Source organism: Siniperca chuatsi, linkage group LG16 (genome assembly GCF_020085105.1).
Source record: "Siniperca chuatsi isolate FFG_IHB_CAS linkage group LG16, ASM2008510v1, whole genome shotgun sequence".
Lineage (NCBI taxonomy): Eukaryota > Metazoa > Chordata > Actinopteri > Centrarchiformes > Sinipercidae > Siniperca > Siniperca chuatsi.
The window spans coordinates 7656642-7676477 of NC_058057.1; the positions used below are offsets into that span (position 1 = coordinate 7656642).

General features: G+C 39.9%; 1 protein-coding gene across 1 annotated transcript; it reads left to right on the forward strand.

The window, feature by feature from the left end:
* The first annotated feature begins 952 nt into the window (after positions 1-952).
* Positions 953-18932, forward strand: tdrd6 (tudor domain containing 6). Its single transcript, XM_044170417.1, is given in 19 exon segments — positions 953-1283; positions 3986-4039; positions 6919-9664; positions 9667-12762; positions 13030-13109; positions 13515-13560; positions 13831-13898; positions 14082-14136; positions 14480-14532; positions 14621-14684; positions 14847-14926; positions 15570-15624; positions 15942-16009; positions 16145-16199; positions 16387-16439; positions 16528-16591; positions 17142-17209; positions 17976-18033; positions 18353-18932. Coding segments are annotated over 17 exon segments (6771 nt in total). The 5' UTR covers positions 953-1283; positions 3986-4039; positions 6919-6948; the 3' UTR covers positions 18445-18932.
* Positions 18933-19836: the final 904 nt, after the last annotated feature.

Here is a 19836-nt window from a genome sequence, read left to right on the forward strand (position 1 = left end):
TCTTTGTGGCCTGGGACAAAATTGCAGAACTGCACGTGTGGCAGGTCTCAAGCACATGCAGTGGTTATGCAAGACAGAAGATTAGGTGTGTATTGTTTAAGCAAGAATCGATCTGTGTTCAAATAAAACTTTTAACGACACAAATTGTTCTGTGGTGACACTAAATCCTGCCGCTGCTCTCGTCTACGAATTATGTATGACTCAGCAGATGATTATATACTCCGAGTGATGTTCCTACTATATCTATCTACACACAGTGACCAGTTTGCTTTTATCCTGTCTGTGTAGAGGAAGGTACTGGTGAAATAACTCTTGAGGCAACACTTTCCTCATCTCCCCTTCAAAAGTGTTTCTTTGGGCCAAGACATATACTTGAGAAATAGACATTCTTTCATTTCAAGACAGAGAGTTACACCAGTCAGAGGGAGACACATAGTTCATTTTAAGGCTTGGCATTCACAAGCACTCACATATTTGTCCTAGTTATAGGACTCATTTGTCACTTTACTAAAGAAATATAAAAAAAACCTTTTAGGCTAGTTCAATTCAATTCAATTTTATTTATATAGCGCCAATTCATAACAGAAGTTATCTCATTGCACTTTTCCTATAGAGCAGGTCTAGACTGTACTCTTTATATTATTTACAGAGACCCAACAAATCCCACCATGAGCAAGCATTTGGCGACAGTGGCAAGGAAAAACTTCCTTTTCCTTCCTAGTTCAATCTCAGTGTATGTGACAGAGAGAAGGACGCTATATCACAAATATATTTCTAGTCCATGCATGAAAAGAAGAATTATTCATGAATGAAATTAATAAAATGAAAAATACTATTGTTATGTTTTGTGTGTGTATTTTTTTTCTCCAAAAGCAGCATTAACTGAACTGAGTAGACTATAAGAAAAAAAACGTTGAATTTGTGCATTTACTTGTGTGACATTGTAAAACCACGGCAGTTCCGGGTCAGGGATGAAAAAAGGAGGGAAAAAAGAACGGTCAGAGTTTTCGGCATGCGCGTGGTTTTGGGCTAGTTAGCCACTAACTAACCGTTACTAACGTCGGTTTGCTGTGGAGTTTGTTGAATTTGTAGCTACATTAAAATATTTTCCGAAGCAGTTAAACGGATCATCTGTCACAATAGTGTACATCAGAACAGAAACACTGGAACTGGAACCAACATTGGCTAAATTAGCTAAATCTGAAAAGTTTAGGCGGTTGGAATAACGTTAGCGCCGCCGCGACTGTGTGGATTTGCTAAATTAATCTCTTGGAATAAAACGGGTGAGTTATTGTGTGCCAGCTCATCTTGGAGCTAATGCTAAGTATGGTTAACGTTAAGTCTAAATTACGGGGAGGCCATTGTGCTACTCTGCCCACAGTTAACTAAGCACCTGTAACGTCACCTGCCAATTAATGTTTTGATTCAAATGGCTGAGGTGCCGAAGTATGTTAACGTTAGCGGCAGCTGCTAACTTTGGTAAGGTTAGCTAGGTTAGCGTTATATCTGAATGTAACGTTAAGGTTAGTTAACATTAAACAAAACCCATGCCCTTGTTGTGAAAAAGTTTAATTTAACGGTGCAGTTTGGGAATTATTTTCCTGGAAAACAGTTTTTAAACTAATCACTCCTATTCATGATTATACATATACATTTAACCGATTTATAGAGCCTAACGTTACCGTCGATGAAAATTAACAGCTCAAAACATTTGACAAGATGGGTGACAAATTAAATGGAAAACCATCATGAAGTGTGTTAGTATGGAGTCAGAGCCTCCACAGCAGCTTCTCCTTGCCAAGTCTGTGGAACTCTAGTGAAAGGATGGACACCATTCTTCCACAAGACATTCCCTCATTTCTTTATATATATACACAACCTTTATTTAATCAGGTAATCTCACTGAGATCAAGATCTCTTTTGCAAGAGAGACCTGAGTACAGCAGATAGAAAGAAAAACATATAGCAGTCACAGATATCACTAAATATATTTTAAAAGGAAGGTTTATATTATATCATTTGGTTTTATGGAGATGATGGTGGAGAGCATAGACACGGTGGTCCAAATTCCAAAATCTTCCCTAGGTGTTCAACTGGGTTGAGATCTGGTGACTGTAAAGGCCGTAGCATTTTATTCACAAAATTTTCTGCATCTGCATTTTATGTTTATCCGCTCTTTTATTCAGCTTTTTCCTTTAATTTGTCCCCATCTGTATGTGACAGATCTACAGTTATCGTGAAGTGGTCTCAAATATTTAAGTTACCCTTAAATGCTGCATACCTCTGTCTGGTCTGTTAGAGACTTGGGACCATATTACATGCAGTCTAATTCATTTTATACTCTTAGTGTAGTTAAGGCTTGTGATCTAACGTTAAGTCCCTTCTAGTCCCCAAACTATTTGTTTTTAATAAGTCAAATGTCAATGTGTGAAAAATGGTTGAAAATCGCTGATTGTCTAAGGTTTACTCTGAAACATTAGGAACTTTAGAGACTTGAGGTACGTACGAATGTTGTCTTATTTCTCAAGGTATGCAGGTAGTGTTGTGTTTTCCTGTATGGCCCATTTTGTGTCACTGGACAAGGATGAAGAATAAAGAAGTTTGTTTATGTCAGCCTAGTGTCTGCAAAAAGTTTGCCTACTGTCACAGTAACATAATAGTTTACTGCAGAGCAGTTTGTTGTTTAATAGAGGGTTCTGATGACGAAAAATGTGTGAAGCAATGATAATGAAGATGACAGTATTTCTGTATTGTGTTCATTCAGATCATTTAGAAGCAGAAATAGAGCCCAAGTTTGACATTTGTAGCTCTGAATACATGAGCTAGACCACAAAACAGTGGACTGTTCCATGTTGCAATAATCACAAAACAGTGACTGTGATTTACAATTACAGTGCTGACTAATTTGTGTTTGGTAAGAACCAATCAATGAGCAGTTACAGTAACCTATGAATAAAACAGTACAACAAGGATACAAACATTTAAACTGTACTGGGCTATGTTGAAAGATATCAAAGTTTTAGCAACTGTAAGTGATTGAATAAAAAACAAAAAAATGTATTATTGTAAATACTATATTCTGAAAAGTTTATAAGCAATATTTTAATTTGTAGGTTAATCTAGGTTACATACGTAATGTCTCTCTAAAGACTAGAAGTATGTAGGAATGTTTAGCAAAACACACATGCATTTAAGATTTAACCAATAATTGACTTTTATTTAGCTTTAAGAAAATGTCCCATCCCAATAATTTTATATTGTCACCCAATAATTATTCCAAATGATTGTAAAAATTTCACTTAAGCTAACTGGTGATTTTGCCAGAGAAGGATGGAAAAAAATAACAGACCAAGCAAGTCAGTGGTTGTTTAAGGTATGCTTTATTTGAAAGTTGCACTATGAGGAAAGTGTAATATCTTTGATTAAATTTGATCAAACTATGTGAAGAAACGGGTATTACCTTAATGTATTTTAGGGAAGTTTGTTTGTCTGTGTCTCTCTTATATTGTCCCACCATAGACTTAGTTTATTTTTAATTATTACTTTATCTAGACAGTATATTTTAAAGACAATGTAATGTAATTATGCTAAATAATTGATTAAATAATAGATGCATGAAAAATATAAAGTGATCAGTGATATTAATCTGCAAATAAGATCAGTAATGACAACTGATAAAACTCTTTTAAATGTAAATTGAAAGTTATGGTTACTCCAAACAAGCAGTATACTCCAAACAGAATCAAATTTGGAATGTCATCACAAGCAAAATGGTGGTGTGTGGTATTTTATTTTTACCCCCCAAAAAAATCCTTGCTTTTGACTTTGATTGTTGCAGTGTGTGCTGGCTGCTGGCTAAACTTCGTTTTATGCTATCAAATAGCTTCATCATCACTGCCTCTCAGTATTCAGTTGCATGCAATTGATCAACAGTGTCAATGTGAGTTTCTGTTTTTTACATGTGCTTTGGGCCTCATGTTTTCAGATTTCCCCACTGCATCTGCTCTCAGCAAGATTTGTGCAAGCTCCATCATCTCTGGTGAGCATCAAAAATCAAAACAGACACAGTGAGTATTTTGGCATATAGCAGCATTTCCCCCCAGTTTCCCGAGGGAAACCCTGAAAAGCAGTGTACAACTTTGTGTCAAAAATCTACTTCCTCCCAAATAAAGTAAAGCTCATATATTTCTATTTCACCTTTCATGCTGTCAGATTCGTCCACTTGCTTGTGAGATTATATTGACTGGGAAAAGTCCTAATTTTTACTGAAATCAAGGAAATGAGCTATAGCACTCACCGGTTTGATATACATTTGATTGACAAAAGAGGCGTTCTAACCATAGACTGTATAAAAGAAGTGGACGTAGGCACCGTGACGTCACCCATTGGTTTGTGGACTACTGTTGTGGAGCCTCGAGTTTGGCATTTTGACCGTCACCATCTTGGTTTTTTGGAACAAGAAGTTACCATAGTTGGACAAGAGTTTGGAGCTAGCTAGCTTGGTTAGCAAGGTGCATCTGTAATTCACATTAACTGTGATAATAACTGGGATGCTAATTTTGACTAGCGAAAAACGGGCTAAAAACAAAATGTACGTATTGGGAAAAACTGAACAGCTGACTCCTTAGAGTGTCGTTTTTGGTACAACTGAACGCCAAACAAGTTATTTTTGGGCGACCAAAATATTATAATTAACTTTCATGAACTGAAAACACACTGAAAGGGTCAAAGTTCTTGGACGAAAACACCAACAGCACCCAAAAACAAGTTCACGGCTAACAGTGCAGTAGATACGCATCGCCTCTATCCTGATTGACAGGTTGCAGTGATAGCGACTTGTCAATCACAAGGCAGTAACGCCCTAAAGCATACCCTGCTGTATCGTATTTTTTACTTTAAATGGGACCATAATTTACAAAATGAACATCATGCTGTGCTGGAGAAGACTTGAAACTAGCGATTGAGACCATAAACTCATTAGGAAAGTGTTTACTGAGGTAATAAATCAAGTGAGAAGTAGGGTCATTTTGTCATGGACTTCTATACAATCTGACTTCTTTTTGCAACCAGTGGAGTCGCCCCCTGCTGACCATTAGAAAATAATGCAGTTTTTAGGCACTTCACATTGGCTTCACTTCAGACCCGGAGGTTGCTGTTCTAACCACAAATGCTTGTGATTCAATAGCGCTAGCTAACGTTACACGTACACGCGAGAAGTAACCTGGCCAGCTTTTCACTGAGGATACTTTAAAGTGAGGAGAGGAAGAAAGGAAAAGTCACTGAGATACACAAGGAGAGAACTGTGGGGAGAGAGCTATGTGTGTGTGTGTGTGTGTTGGCACTGTGTAGTCTATAACTTAGCCTACTCTAGGAAAATTTCAAGGAAAGGAAACTCCCGCCATTGCAAATTAAGTATGATATATAAGGAGGGATGTGATTGCTTCTACAGTTTCAACAGCCATGTTCATACAATGATGTTGCTAGGTATGCGTCCTGCGTCTCTGACACATTAAAATCCGAAAGGACGCAGTAAACTCACTATCGACGCATCCAGGGGGACACCCTATTTTTTTTACCCGACAATGCTACATTGTGAACAACAAATCCATGTTGAGATCATCGAAATAAACAAAAGAAACCTCGCTGTCAAAGGAATTGGTGTAATTTATTATCACACTGCAGCCTCTGACCTGCTCTCTGTGAGGGCTGAGCGCACGCAAACAATTTTTGGACCCCACAAACATAGGAGCGACGGTGGAGATTATTCGAGTTGATGACAACTACGCTCATTACTGTAAGTGCAAAATAACCTTTAAGAGTGAAAAGCCAGTACTTTATCAATACACCTGTTCAACAAGCATAAACATGTAGAAAGCTATATTTTAATCTGCTCTCATCCACTGCCGCTTTGTTTTACACAAGCACATCGAGCTGGCTTGGCTTATAGCGAATTGTTACAAACAAAAGCTCTGTATGTAGTCTAACTGTTTCTTAGTTTGCCATGTATCTTAAAATTTGGCAAATTTTTTTAAAAAGAAAATATATAGATCCAATAAGAGTAGTAGTATCGATAAAGAACCTAATGATACCCATCCCTAAACACAAGTTTAACACTACAATTTATCAAAAAACACAAATGTTATTGGGGACCCACTCAATTTTCCTGGGACCCACTCAAATGATCACCTGTGGATCCCAGGTACTTACTGCATTGAAAAGCTATCAACATCACTGTTCATATTCAGCCTGTATTGTTATTAGGTCATCATACCATTAACTCATACTAGTAATAATGAGAACAGTTGTATTAACCAGCTCTAAAATATTTATTTCACGATAGCCACAAAATAGTCTGTTTAGACTGGTTAAGTTTTTTGGTTTAAAGTTTGATTATTATGGAGGTGTAAACAATAGAAACTATGTAAATACAGTAGTAGTGGTAGGTTAGTGTGTATGTTATGTTTAGGCAGGTGAAAGACAAATGGACAAACATAGGCACAAATGACCAACTAACAGTATTGGCATCTGCAGATATTTTTGTAAACAATCTGTTATTGGTATCAAGAATTTTCATATCAGTGCATCCCTGACTTTTTTGTCTGTTTTGACTGCTGCATGTAAATTATGCACTGTAATGCATATGTATGCAAATTATGCACAATAATTTATTGTGCGAACAGCAGTAATTTGCATCTGATGCATCTAGGTTGCCGAAGTGGTACTCCAAAAATTCGTCCAAGGTTGGCAGGTCTGCATTATTGTGGAGATAATCAGTAATGAAAATTGTTAGTTGCAACACTAATTGTGATCTGTCTTCTAAAATGCAGGTGAACAAGAATTCTAGCAGTGAGTGGCAATGTTGTGTTTAATGTGTGCTTTTGTATGTGTGCATATGTTGTGTGCTTTTATGTTTTCCAGATAACATCCAGTGCTCACACGACTGTGTTGATGAGAGGTGACAAATCATGGGTAGCTGGAATTCATAAAACTGCCAAAATGTCTTCAATCATAGGACTCCCTACACGAGGATCAGATGTAACGATTCTCATAACCAAGGTCCACTTGCATCCCCTTTGTGTGCTTGTGGAGTTCTGGGGAAAATTTTGCCAGGAGAGGACTGCAGATTATGAGTGCCTGGCTAAAGACATTCAGTCTCCTGGAAACACATTTCAGGAGTTTGAAGGAAATCCTGGTGACCAGTGCTTGGTTCAGATAGATGATACTTGGTACAGGTCTCGCATGGTCTCAAGAAATGGTTCGAAATACAGCGTGTTCCTCATTGACAAGGGGATGACATATAGCACCACCACTAGTAAGCTGGCGTGGGGTAAGAAGAAGCACTTCCACCTGCCACCCGAAGTGGAATTTTGTGTGCTAGCTAATGTGTTACCACTCTCGCCTGAAAACAGATGGTCTCCAGTGGCTCTCGAATTTCTGAAATCTCTTTCCGGGAAGTCTGTGAAGGCACATGTGCAAGATGTACTGGTGCCGCAGAGAACATTTCTCCTGCACGTCCCTTGCATATCCAAACAAATGTATGAGATGGGAATTGCCAAGAAGCTGTCTCCAGACATGTTCCAGGACTTTGTTCTTATGTCACTGCAGTCCCATAGTGGAGCTGAAGTGTCTCCAGAGACTCGCCAGATCTCCATGGGAGCAGGTGAGCGACTGCACAAGCGAGAGCTCTTCATGTACCCAGAGCTGCCAGCAGGAACTGTGGAGACAGTCATAGTCACAGATGTGACAAATCCGCAGCGGATTTTTTGCCAGTTAAAAGTGTTTTCACAAGAGTTGAAGAAACTCTCAGAGCAAATCACACAGTGCTGTGAGGGCAGAATGACCAATAGCATTGTAGGTCCAGAAATGATTGGGTTTCCGTGTGCTGCAAGAGGAAGTGATGGCAGGTGGTACCGCTCTGTTCTACAACAGGTATTCCCAACCAACAAAGTGGTGGAAGTGTTGAATATTGACTATGGAACAAAACAGTTTGTTCAAGTGGAGAATGTAAGACCACTGGCTGCAGAGTTCTTCAGAATGCCTGTTGTGACTTACATCTGCTCCCTCCATGGAATCATTGACAAAGGGGTTGGATGGACAACCAGCCAGATTGACTATCTCAGGACCCTTCTTCTGTACAAGACAGTGATAGCCAAATTTGAGTACCAAAGCATCTCTGAAGGTGTTTACTATGTCACGCTCTATGGGGATGAAAACACAAACATTAGCAACTTGTTTGGTTCCAAGGAGAACTGTTTGCTGGAGTGTGAAAAAACACTTGGACATTATGCCATCCGTACCACTGCATACAGCTGCCAGCATCCAGCTCGGCAAGAAAGAAACCAAAGAAAGATGTTAACTCTTGGACAGGCTGTAGAGGAAAAAGAAAGGAAAGGAATAGTGGAGAAGTTGCCAGCTGAAGACCTCTCTCTCAACTCCTCACATGTGGCAGTTGTTCAGCATGTATCTGACCCATCAGAGTTTTGGATCCAAACAAAGAACTATGCAAATGAGTTGGATGAACTGATGGATAGTATCTGCCATCTGTACAAAGATTCAGTGAATAAAGATGTGGTGAGAAATCCAATTGTTGGGCTCTACTGTGCTGCTAAGGCAGAAGATGGTGACTTCTACAGAGCAACTGTAGCTGAAGTTAGTGAGACACAAATCAAAGTGTTCTTTGTTGATTATGGAAACACTGAAGTGGTTGACAGGAGTAACATCAGGACCCTTCCTGACGAATTCAAAAAGCTACCATGTCTTGCACTGAAATGCACCCTGGCTGGTATCAGGCCGAAAGATGAGAGATGGAGTCAAAGTGCCTGTGAGTTTCTCCTCAAAGCAGTCACAGATAAAGTACTAAATGTACATGTGACAGCAAAATATGATGAAGGCTATGTTGTCCAACTAACAGATCCTGAAGCGCATGAAGAAAGAGATCTTAGTACACTGATGTGTAGTTCTGGCCACGCTGAAAGGGCTGAGACACAGAGACAACCCAAAGCCAAAATGACCACGCAACCTGCCATTCTGCCCACCACACAACTTCAAGATGCCAGATTCTATAACAATAGAATGTCTTTCCAGACCCTAAAGACAGTTGACCCTGCCAGTAATGAAAGAAGAATTCCTACATTCAGGGAGCACATGTTTCCCATCGGAAGTGTCCTTGATGTCAGTGTGTCATACATTGAAAGCCCAAATGACTTCTGGTGCCAACTAGTGCAAAATGCAGGGCACTTGAAATTGCTCATGCATGACATACAGGCTCATTATGCAGGCAGTGAGTTTCAGCCTCTTGTAGAAACAGCTTGTGTTGCTCTCCACCCTGATAATGAAATGTGGTACAGGGCCCTTGTAATTCACAAACATGAAACACCTCATGTGGATGTGTTGTTTGTTGACTACGGCCAGACGGAGACAGTCTCCCTCTATAACCTGAGGAGGATCTGCCCAGAATTCCTCAGTCTGCATGGCCAAGCTTTTCGATGCAGTCTGTTAAACCCTGTTGACCCCACGTCTGCCACAAATGAGTGGAATGAAGAAGCAATAGCAAGGTTCCACAACTTTGTGGAAACTGCTGCATCCAACTTTGTGATTTTGAAGTGCACCATATATGCTGTCATGTACAGTGAGCAGAAGATTGTTTTCAACATTGTGGATCTAGAAACCCCTTTGAGAGTGTCTCCACCAGTATGGTCAATCTAGTCAAAAGTGCACCGCCCAAGAAAGCCACTGGGCCATCTTTCCGTTTGGACACGTACTACTACTCAACGCACAATGTCAAAACTGGAACAGAGGAACAGGTCACAGTGACATGTGTGAACAACGTCAGTCAGTTCTACTGCCAGCTTGACAGGAACGCTGATGTGATAAAAGATCTCAAGATCAAAGTGAGCAATCTCTGTCATCAGCTTGAGAATGTAAAGCTCCCAACAGTCTTTGGAACTTTGTGCTTTGCGAAGTACACTGATGGGCAGTGGTACAGGGGACAGATCAAGGCCACAAAACCAGTGATTTTGGTTCACTTTGTGGATTATGGTGACACTATTGAGGTGGACAAATCTGACTTGCTTCCAGTTCCCAGAGAGGCTAATGACATCATGTCTGTTCCTGTGCAAGCAGTTGTGTGTAGCCTCTCTGATGTCCCTGCTGATGTTCCCAGTGAGGTGAACAACTGGTTTGAGACAAGTGCGACAGAATGTAAATTTCGAGCACTAGTAGTGGCCCGAGAACCTGATGGTAAACTGCTGGTTGAGCTGTATCATGGAAACACTCAGATTAATTCAAAGATCAAGAAGGTGTTTCAGATTGAGATGCACACAGAAAAGCAGGTTGTCTACCAGGGTAGGAGAGCACCTGAGGCTTCAGCAAATCATGCACAAAAGACTCCAAAAGCTGTCCCAAAACAAGCTACAGAAATGGAAGATCACATTCAAACCATCAAGAAATATGTCTCCGCCTCAAAACCAGCACATCAAATGAGGGATGCTGACATGAATGTACAGTCTGCACTGAAACCTTTGCACCATGTTTGTGAAAATGGCCAGAAGGTCAAAGCTGCTCCGTTAGAGCTGTACAGACCTCCACACCAAAGGCAGTCATGTGGAAGGGCACCATGTAATACGGGAAATGATTCTGAGTCAGCAGGTGCCTATATCAAACCAAGAAGAGGAAGTTTTCCCACAGAAACTAAACAGCTCATCAAATCCAAATCAACTGGCACAGAATCTCAGAAGGAAAGCAATGTAGAAAAACTCCCTAAACTTGCAGACCTGCCCTCAAAATCTATCACATCAGGTATGGAAGCTGATGTTTATGTCTCACACTGCAACAGCCCATTGAGTTTCTACGTGCAGCTTGTCAGAGAGGAGGATGAAATATTCTCCCTTGTGGAAAAGCTCAATGATCCCCAATCCACCCCCCAAACTGACGACATCAAAGACGTGCATCCAGGTGACCTTGTTCAAGCAGAGTTTGCAGATGATTCCTCATGGTACCGAGCAGTTGTAAGAGAAATCCACAGTAACATGATGGCTCTTGTTGAGTTTGTTGATTTTGGAAATACAGCAACAATGCCAATTTCCAAGATAGGCAGACTCCATAAGTCTTTCTTGCAATCTCCCATGTACAGCACACACTGTGTGTTGAGCGATGCTGCAGCTTTTGGAAAAGAGGAAGTGCTTGATCCAGAAGTGGTGTCAGCTTTCAAAGAAGACATCGGTGGTAATGGAGAAAAGGTGCTCAAGTGCCAGTTTATCAGGCAGTCAGGATCTGTGTGGGAAGTTAGTCTTGAAGACAGCGGTGTGAATCTCATGTGTAAAGTACCTACTAGATGTTCAGCTGATTGTTCTGAAGCCGCCTCAGAGAAACTTGAACAAGTTAAGGAAAAACCTGCCCAGAACTCTGACATCAGGCAAGTGCCAGAGAACTCGCAGACATCTCTGTTGAACTCCTGTTCTCTATGTTACCACCAACAAGAGTTTTTGGAGGGACAAAAATTAGAGGTCTACATCACAACTACAAATGATGCTCAGACATTTTGGTGTCAGACTGCGGACTCAGAAGAGCTTGATAAGATAACATCAAGTGTCTCAGAAGTTGGGGATACAGCCGATAAACATATTGACCCGGGCTCTCTCTCCTCTGGCAGCCCATGTATTGCTCTCTTTTCAGACGATCATCTTTGGTACCGTGCAGAGGTCGTCGACAAAGATGGAGACGAGGTGTCTGTTCTCTTTGTGGACTATGGAAACAAGTCCCAAGTCAACCTTACAGATGTGAGGGACATGCCCCCTGATCTGATGGAAACTCCTTCACAGGCATTTTTGTGTGAGCTTGAAGGCTTTGATGCTTCACATGGATCCTGGGACAGTGGTGCAGTAGATGAGTTGAATCTGCTTACAACAGACAAAGTGTTACAGCTGACTGTCACAAGAGTAACAAGAGAAGGAGGAAAAATTAAATACCTTGTGCAGATGGAATGTGAAGGCCAGGTGATAAACGAGACACTGAAAACCTGGTGGAAGAGCTCCACGACAGAAAACAAACCTGGTGCAGTTGGACTGACCTCTATATACGAAACACCACTGCAGTGTGACTCAACTGTGAAAGAGACTGCACCACTCGAAGATCAACTAGAGTATCCCGAAAGCCAAGAAATGGATACTTTTGTTCACCCTCAGAGAGACCACAGTGAAGAGCAGAGTGCTGGCGAGCTTGCTGACCCTCACACAGCAGATGAGATCCCAAAACTAGCAAGTAGTCCAAAGAACAGTAAAAGCTCCGAAGATTCTCTTCAGTGTGAGTCTTTTGCAGAGTCCCCAGAAGAAGAAAGGGATCAGATTTTGTCAGAATGCAAAATGATGTCTGGACCTCAAATACTGCAAACTACAGAGTGCCTGAGAGAGCCTATTTCCAACGAAGTCCCCACTATAGTGGTATCTCAAGCCAAACCCACAGACATTTTGCCATTTGATAGTGGCATAGATGAAATCATGTTACCTCCACTCCATAACAAAGGTAACCAAGGTATTTTGACCTTGAGCTGGGACAAGAGTGCGGTGGAAACTGACAAAGGCACTGAAGAGGAGGGTGCTTCAGTGATGGACGCTGTTGGGCTAGATGACTTAAATTCTCCATTGGATGAGAGTCCTACGGAGGCCATAGATGAGTCAGAGATCACAACCACTGATTTGGAGTCTCTGCCTGGAGAAGTGAATACCTACAGCGTGGAAAGCGGCTTTGACATCACGACTTTTTCTGGTAAGCAACGGATTAGTTTCTCCTTTTATCTTTGTTTCTGGTTAGTAAACAACATGGTGCATTTCCTGCCCATCAAATAAGCAGCTGATGTAAATAAGTATATAGAAATCATGTTCATATGGAAATTAACAGTGTAACAAAATATTGTATTCAAATTTTATTTGCTTGTAAAATTGGGTCAACTCACAACTGATGGTCACCTGTTGTCAAGTCGTGGACGTGATTGTGTGAAGTTAATAATTTGTTGCTTTTTCTTTGCATTTCCAGATCCAACTGAGGAAAGACATGACAGCGAGGTTACTATTGCAAGGGATAGCTGTCTTACCAGTACGACAACAGCGACAATGGTAAATTGTGTGACAATGACTGAGACACACTACCACTGACTTGAGTAGCTGTTGGTCCAAGGAGAGCATTGATCTGTTTGAGACAATTGATAACATTTCTAAAGATTTAAAGCAGGTACATGAAGTTGTTTGTATCGCTACACACTGTACATTAAAGGACAGTTTAGCCAAGACTTATTTTTCCTCTTAACAGTATGTATTCATAGGTTTAGTGTGATTTGCTGAGATTTAGTTGTATGGAGATGAGCTGCACCTCATCTCCATACAACTAAACTAAAGGACATTTTTAGGTCTTTTGGGGCTCCAAGTTTCAAAGACATTTGGAAAAACTCTAGTAATAGTGTAAAATACTTGACATGATTTTTTAATTCCTTGATTATACTTGTGTGTTTTGTCATCTTGTAGATTCAGACTGAATTGGTGCAGCCCTCCTTCGTGCTTCCTGCGTTTGGTGAGGGATTCCTAATTCTAACCATGCAACATTGATACAGTATAGGCTTAGGCTATGAAATTATCTGAAAAAGGGGCATCATTTTTAAGGCAAGCTATCACATTAGCCTACAACACACTGTAGCTTTAGGTAACTAAAACGAAAAGACAGAAATAGGTATAGAATAGGTAAAAAGTAGTTAAAGTTACACTCAGCAAATGTAGGTATTGGTTTGCTAAAACAAGTTTAAAGTGTAATACTGTGTGTGTTCTAAAATGATGATATTTACAGAGCAGGGCATTGAAGCTGGAAATGGTGTCCCAAAGGAAGAGGTGCCATGTGTTACCACCCATGTCGAGGTAATGTTATGGAAATACACTATTTTGGATGGTGGTTTTGTCAGTTCTTCTTGTGGAGAGTAAATAGTCATTTTTGAATATTTACAGTACAGATGACTAATTTGAGCACCTGTGTATGTCAGTTTTACAAGGCATCATTGACAAAGCCCTCACGTCAGTGATGGATAATCGTTTCTGTTTTAGAATGACTTGATGACTGAAGAGGAGACCTTGGCTCATCACACGAATCCATATTTAGGTTTGATGACATCATCTCAGAATATTTGTTTGCCAAATTGAATTCTTTGTTTAAACACCTTTCACGCTTTTCTCATTTGTTTTTCTTTTGCATATATGTGTACATACTGTGTGTGCAGTACAAATGGAGAAATGCAAACATGAGCCCTATTCGTAATGAATAGTTACGCAAGCTAGCAGTGTAAAACACAGTGGTAGGCAAGGTCATTTTTAGTATTTTGAAACAGTAAATCCTTTTAATCTCATTCAGTTGTGCCAGTAAAGAGGCTTCTTGGCCTGTCTGCTATTTTTTCTTGCCTTTTAGGCAAGTTGCGTATCTAAATCATCTGTCTTCATATCTGCAGTCTTGCTTGCAGCCAGTGAGCCACACACCTGCACAGCTTCCTCTCAAGATTCGGTAATGGATTTGAATCCACAGAATTTTAAAATCACACTGCAAAACTTGTCATGTCTGACATGTGAATTTCGTCTTTATTGCTGCTCAGGGTGACGGGGTAGAACAGGTGACCTGTTCTGTTGAAGAAGCCTGTTTGACAGATGTCTGCACAGGTATCAGACTTCAGTGGCTATTGAATAAACAGAAAAACAATGTGCCAGGCAGTGTGATTACCATCACAGCACTGCTTTATAGTAGTTGGCAGAGGATGCAGTGTTATTTCTGAGTATGTACTGAGTTATCAATGATTTGGCTTTTTTGTCTTTGCACTGCAGATCCAAATAAGCCAAGTGATGACGGCAAAGTCACCAGTGCAAGAGATAATCATCTCTGCAGTATGACAGCAGAGGAAGTGGTAATTTGTGTCACAATAAGTTTCCCCATGTGAGGTATATGCATCTGCAAGTTTATACTGGGTCTCAGGCTTTGTGGTGTAGTTGCAGCTCGAGGTGTGTAAAACAGACTTATTTTAAACTTAAGAGGCTATATAAAAGCCGGGATTCAAATAATCATGGCCATCATGAACAAATAAGGGCTAATACAGGCCAGGTTAAAAAAATTACATTGAGGGGGGGGGTGAAATTACTTGTGGCCATCAACAACTCACATGGTAAATTCAACATAATGTACATTTCCACCCCACTAATTCCATCAGCACAACACCGTCACGATATACTCACCATTTTGCTGCTCCGAGTTTCTGCTTTTAACAGAAACACCTGTTTCATCCACCTATTTAATTCCAGTTTTCCACTTTTTCCTAAAGCTGACGCTAAGCTGCCATCAATAAACTCAATACTTCCTGTAGGTTTTTCACATTAAAAGCCTACCAATAACGGGAAGGCTTGAATACTTTTAATGTGGAAAAATCAGAATGAAAATGGCATTTTAGTTAAAGATAAACTGAGTATGACATGACTCTGTTGTGCTGACGGAGTTGGTGCTGTGGAAATATGAAAAAAAAAAATAATTAAATTGTGCAATTTCTTAAATTTTAGGTCCTAAATGAATCACCGTTTCCTTGTCGGGAGTTCCCTTGTGAACAATTAATTGGTGAGTTATTTCTAACACAACATAGATAATAAACCATAAAATGGGCAATAATAAATACTGCAAGGTTGGGTTACAAGGTTAATATGCTAAAATATCAGGTTACAGTTTTTTGAGGTATAGGGAGTGTGTCTTCCATTTACCACTGGACATTTACACAGATCACTGTTTACACCACTAGCTCCAAAGCTACTCATCGGCCTGGTCTACAGAACGGTCCATGATTGGTCTACTTGGTCCAGTTAATGTCTTGTTGTGTTCTTGCGTACAGTGTGATGATGTGCAGTAGGTATGGAGTGTGATTATGAATGTTTTCACAGAAGCTCCCTCAGAGCATGAAATAGAAATTGGAGACATTTCCCTAAAGGATGAGATCATGCCTTACAAGGTAAGGTAGAACCCAATTTCTGTCAAAATAATTTTTAAGCAGTTTGAACCGATCTTGTGTACCAACATAAATATTGACCGTTTAGCTTTGAAGATTGTTTTCATTGAGCTGGTCTGGCTATGTGTTCTGTTTTAGGATAACTCGGTGACTGAAGACGAGATCTGGGCTCTTCACGAAGATAAACTTTATGGTTTGTTTCTATCATCTTCATTGTTTGTGTGTCAAATTGGATCGTTGAATTGAACACATTTTTGGCTTTTTCCATATTCGTCTTCCAGTCGAATCGGTTTGCATTCTTTATAGTATATTTAATTTTGGGTAACAGTTGATTAAAAACATTGCGACATAGGATATTTGTGTCACCTTTCTGTTTGCAGCTCTGCCATCCGACACTGAGCCACAAGCCTACACAATTCCCCATCCAGATTTGGTAATAGAGATCAGTCAACACCAATCTAAAATTAAACACCAAAACATCACATCACTGACAAGTGAGTGCTGTCTGTATTTCTTTTCAGAATAACCTGGTTGAAGAGGTGACCTGTCTTGTCAGAGAGATCTCTCTGATGGAAGTCTGCGGAGGTATCAGACTTGATGAACAACAGAATGTGCCAGCCATGCATTGCGATTTATGGTGTAAAATGAATTTCCAATTTAACATTTCATTAATGGCCTAATAACTCCTCTCTCCAGTGTTAAAACTTGGGTATGTAATGTATTTAAGAAGCATTTTTTTGTTATATTTGTTGAAATTCTCTTTACATCCCGACAGCAATCAATAAATCAAATGCTTTGAGGGGGAATTGAGACAAATCCGTTATCTGTGGCTGTCACAGGCCTGTAGTAAGCCCAGCCAATCATTTCATTTGGCCCGAATGAAATGATTGGCCGACCTACCTGCCTGTTTGCCTACCTACCTGTGCGCACTCTGCCTGTGCACTCATAGTGCATGAAATGTGTTTTGGGGGAGTGGCTTTGGAGGGAGGCCTGAAGGGAGGTGGTGAGATTTTTTTTTTTTCGTTGGACACTTTCAAAATCTAGCGGTCTCTTGCTAGTTTCTCCAACCTTACTTACGGACCATATTCTGCTGGTTTGTAAGCCTGATTATACTGATTTCTCCTTATTCTTTCAGACCCACGACAAGAAGCTGAAACGGAGGACAGCGAGCAGCTGGTGCATTCATCCCCCAAACAAAAAGAGGTAACTATGTTTGCAGTCAGGGACAAAGATGATGCCTTTTGAGGGTTGACTTCATTCTAATATAATTAGTCCAGAGTTGATAGCTGTAGACATTATATAGTGTTAATTAGGCACTCGGGTTGTACTAGAAACCAGGCTTATGTTGGGTGTTTGTCAGTGTGTTTGCAGTGCACATTGCTTAGGCATATGCACTTTATAGGCTGCGTGGGGCCCCGCATAATCTCTTAATAGTGTGTGTTTTACATGGCCAGCAGTACAGTTGAGGTCAAACAAATATCAACCAGCACAATGCTTTCACTCACTCCAGTGATGCACAGCCTCCACAGTACACCTCACTGCACCACCTGAGCATTCAGAAGGCACCAGTGCAACTGAAAAATCAAATATACACTACATTGGCATTTCAGTAATTGCTGTGCAGCATACTGAACACTTAACAACAATGTTTAACATGTCAAGAATGAAAAGTTGGACTATCACTGAGTGCATTTACATGCACACTAGTATCCTAACATGATTGTGCTTTTGGAGTATTCTGGTTATGTGTTGCGCATGTAAACGCCATATGCTGGCTCAGAACACTCCTTTGTTGGTACAGAACATAGTGGCTGAGATGGTGAGAAGTCAAGACACAACTGCACACAGATGATCAGAAACCTGGTTACTGTTAGTCATGTTTCTCATGTTCCATGTAAACTTCATACCCCCAATAAGATCGAAACCAGGACAAGACTCTTAAGTTCTGAATTTGTTGATGATTTTCCAGGAATTCAGCGATGGTGTGCTTGAGGACGAAATGTCATCTTCTGCTGATGACAGTTTTGGTAAGAGATGAAACTAATAATTAATCTTAGAATTATATCATTTTAGGTGAAAAACACTTTTAGCATGAAGTAGTAGTGGGATACATAAAAGAAAATAATATAAATTTAGTCTTAAGCACATTTTCATGCTTGCCACTACCTGTCATTAAAATGATCAGGGAGTTCGTGTCATCTGCTCCCTGGCTTTAAAGCACTATTCTATCTTGTTTGTTCTAATATCTGTTACTTGCATGATCCCTTTACAGGATTGTATGTGCAAACTTTGACAAATGTTGCATGCACTACCAAATAAAGATTATATTCTTTCCATCCGTTTTAGAGGCCCAGCTGTCAAAGATAACTCATCTCTCTCTGATAATCAATGATGGCTCTGCTGATATTCTGCCTGTTGAGCAACAGCCAGAGGAGTAACAACTTTCTGTTTCCTTCATGTGCCTTCATCAGACACCAGAAACGGAAATGTATCAACTGCTTATGCTTTTAGTTATGTCAAACAGGGTCAAGTTGAGTTTTTTTTTCTTTGTTGTGTTCGTTGCTCAATGGCAGTATTGATTTATTGGATTGGCCTAGCAGGCCCAATGGCTAAGTTCATTGTTCCTACTGAAAACAAAGTGCCTGTGTACAGTAAGAGTTGCCAATACTTCAGGAGTTTGTTGTCAGCATCCACGTGCTTGCCCAGTGATGCTTGGAGCACTGTTGTGTTACAGATGATTTGTTCTGATAAACTGCCACATAATTCTTTGGAAAGTACTGAATCTTTTGTTGAATAGAAATGACTGATTTGAATAGTCGTGTCAGTTGAAGTGCAGCAGTTTTCAAGAAAGTTTTCTGTATTTTGTGTGGATACATGCATGCGTTGAAGATATATTTATGTTGGCACAATAAATATTACATATCTACGGAGATGAGTCATGGTTTTCCTTCTCCTTTGTTTGGAGTAGCTTAACTTTACATTATGTGTGTAAAGTTACATTTGGGTGTTGTTGTAAATTGTAATGTTTGCAAAATATGAAAATCCACCATATTCTGTCACATCCCATAGTATCTAATGATGATTTCATGTTTGTCCATTTTAAATGCACCTGTAGATGGTATGAATTGATGAGGTCTGGTGTCCATGGAGGCACTTTTCTCTTTCATGGACTTAAATGATGCCTGGCATCTACAGTGTCCTGCTGGAAAGTGTTATTTTGTCTCATCTTACTAGTAAGAGCAGGACATGTGTTCAGTTGGCTGTCTATCATTGGAAACAAGTGCTGGGCTGTATATAATATAAAGGGTGTGGTCTCTCTAGGACTGCCTGGTGGTGTTTGGGATGAAGAAAATATGGTTTGTGAAAATGTCTTTGGTACAGGCTCTTCAAATGTTCAAACATAGTGACACTGAACAGTTCTTTATCAAAGTTAAAAGCATGAACAGGATCAGAGTGACTTTGGTAATATATGGTATTGGTTGTTAAAAAAGTTAATTCACTGTATTCACTTGTATTATTTTTGAATTAATCAAAGACTTTTCAAAAGATGTATAAACAGGATTCTCAGACATTTTCAATTTCATACAAGCACCTCGTAAGAGTCGGACATTTAAATTGTCATCAGTGTTTCCTGAATAAGTATCAAAAGTAAACGGACTCAAGTTTTTCAGAAGGATGACAAGTAGTTGTTGGTAGTGGACTTCTGGAGTTTATACAAGCATATTATTGAAAAGCAGTTCAGTTCTAGCCTTAGAACCTGATTCTAAGCTAATAGCATTAAAAGCTTTAAAAATGGAGTACCTGGAAGATCAAGCCACTTAAGTAAAATG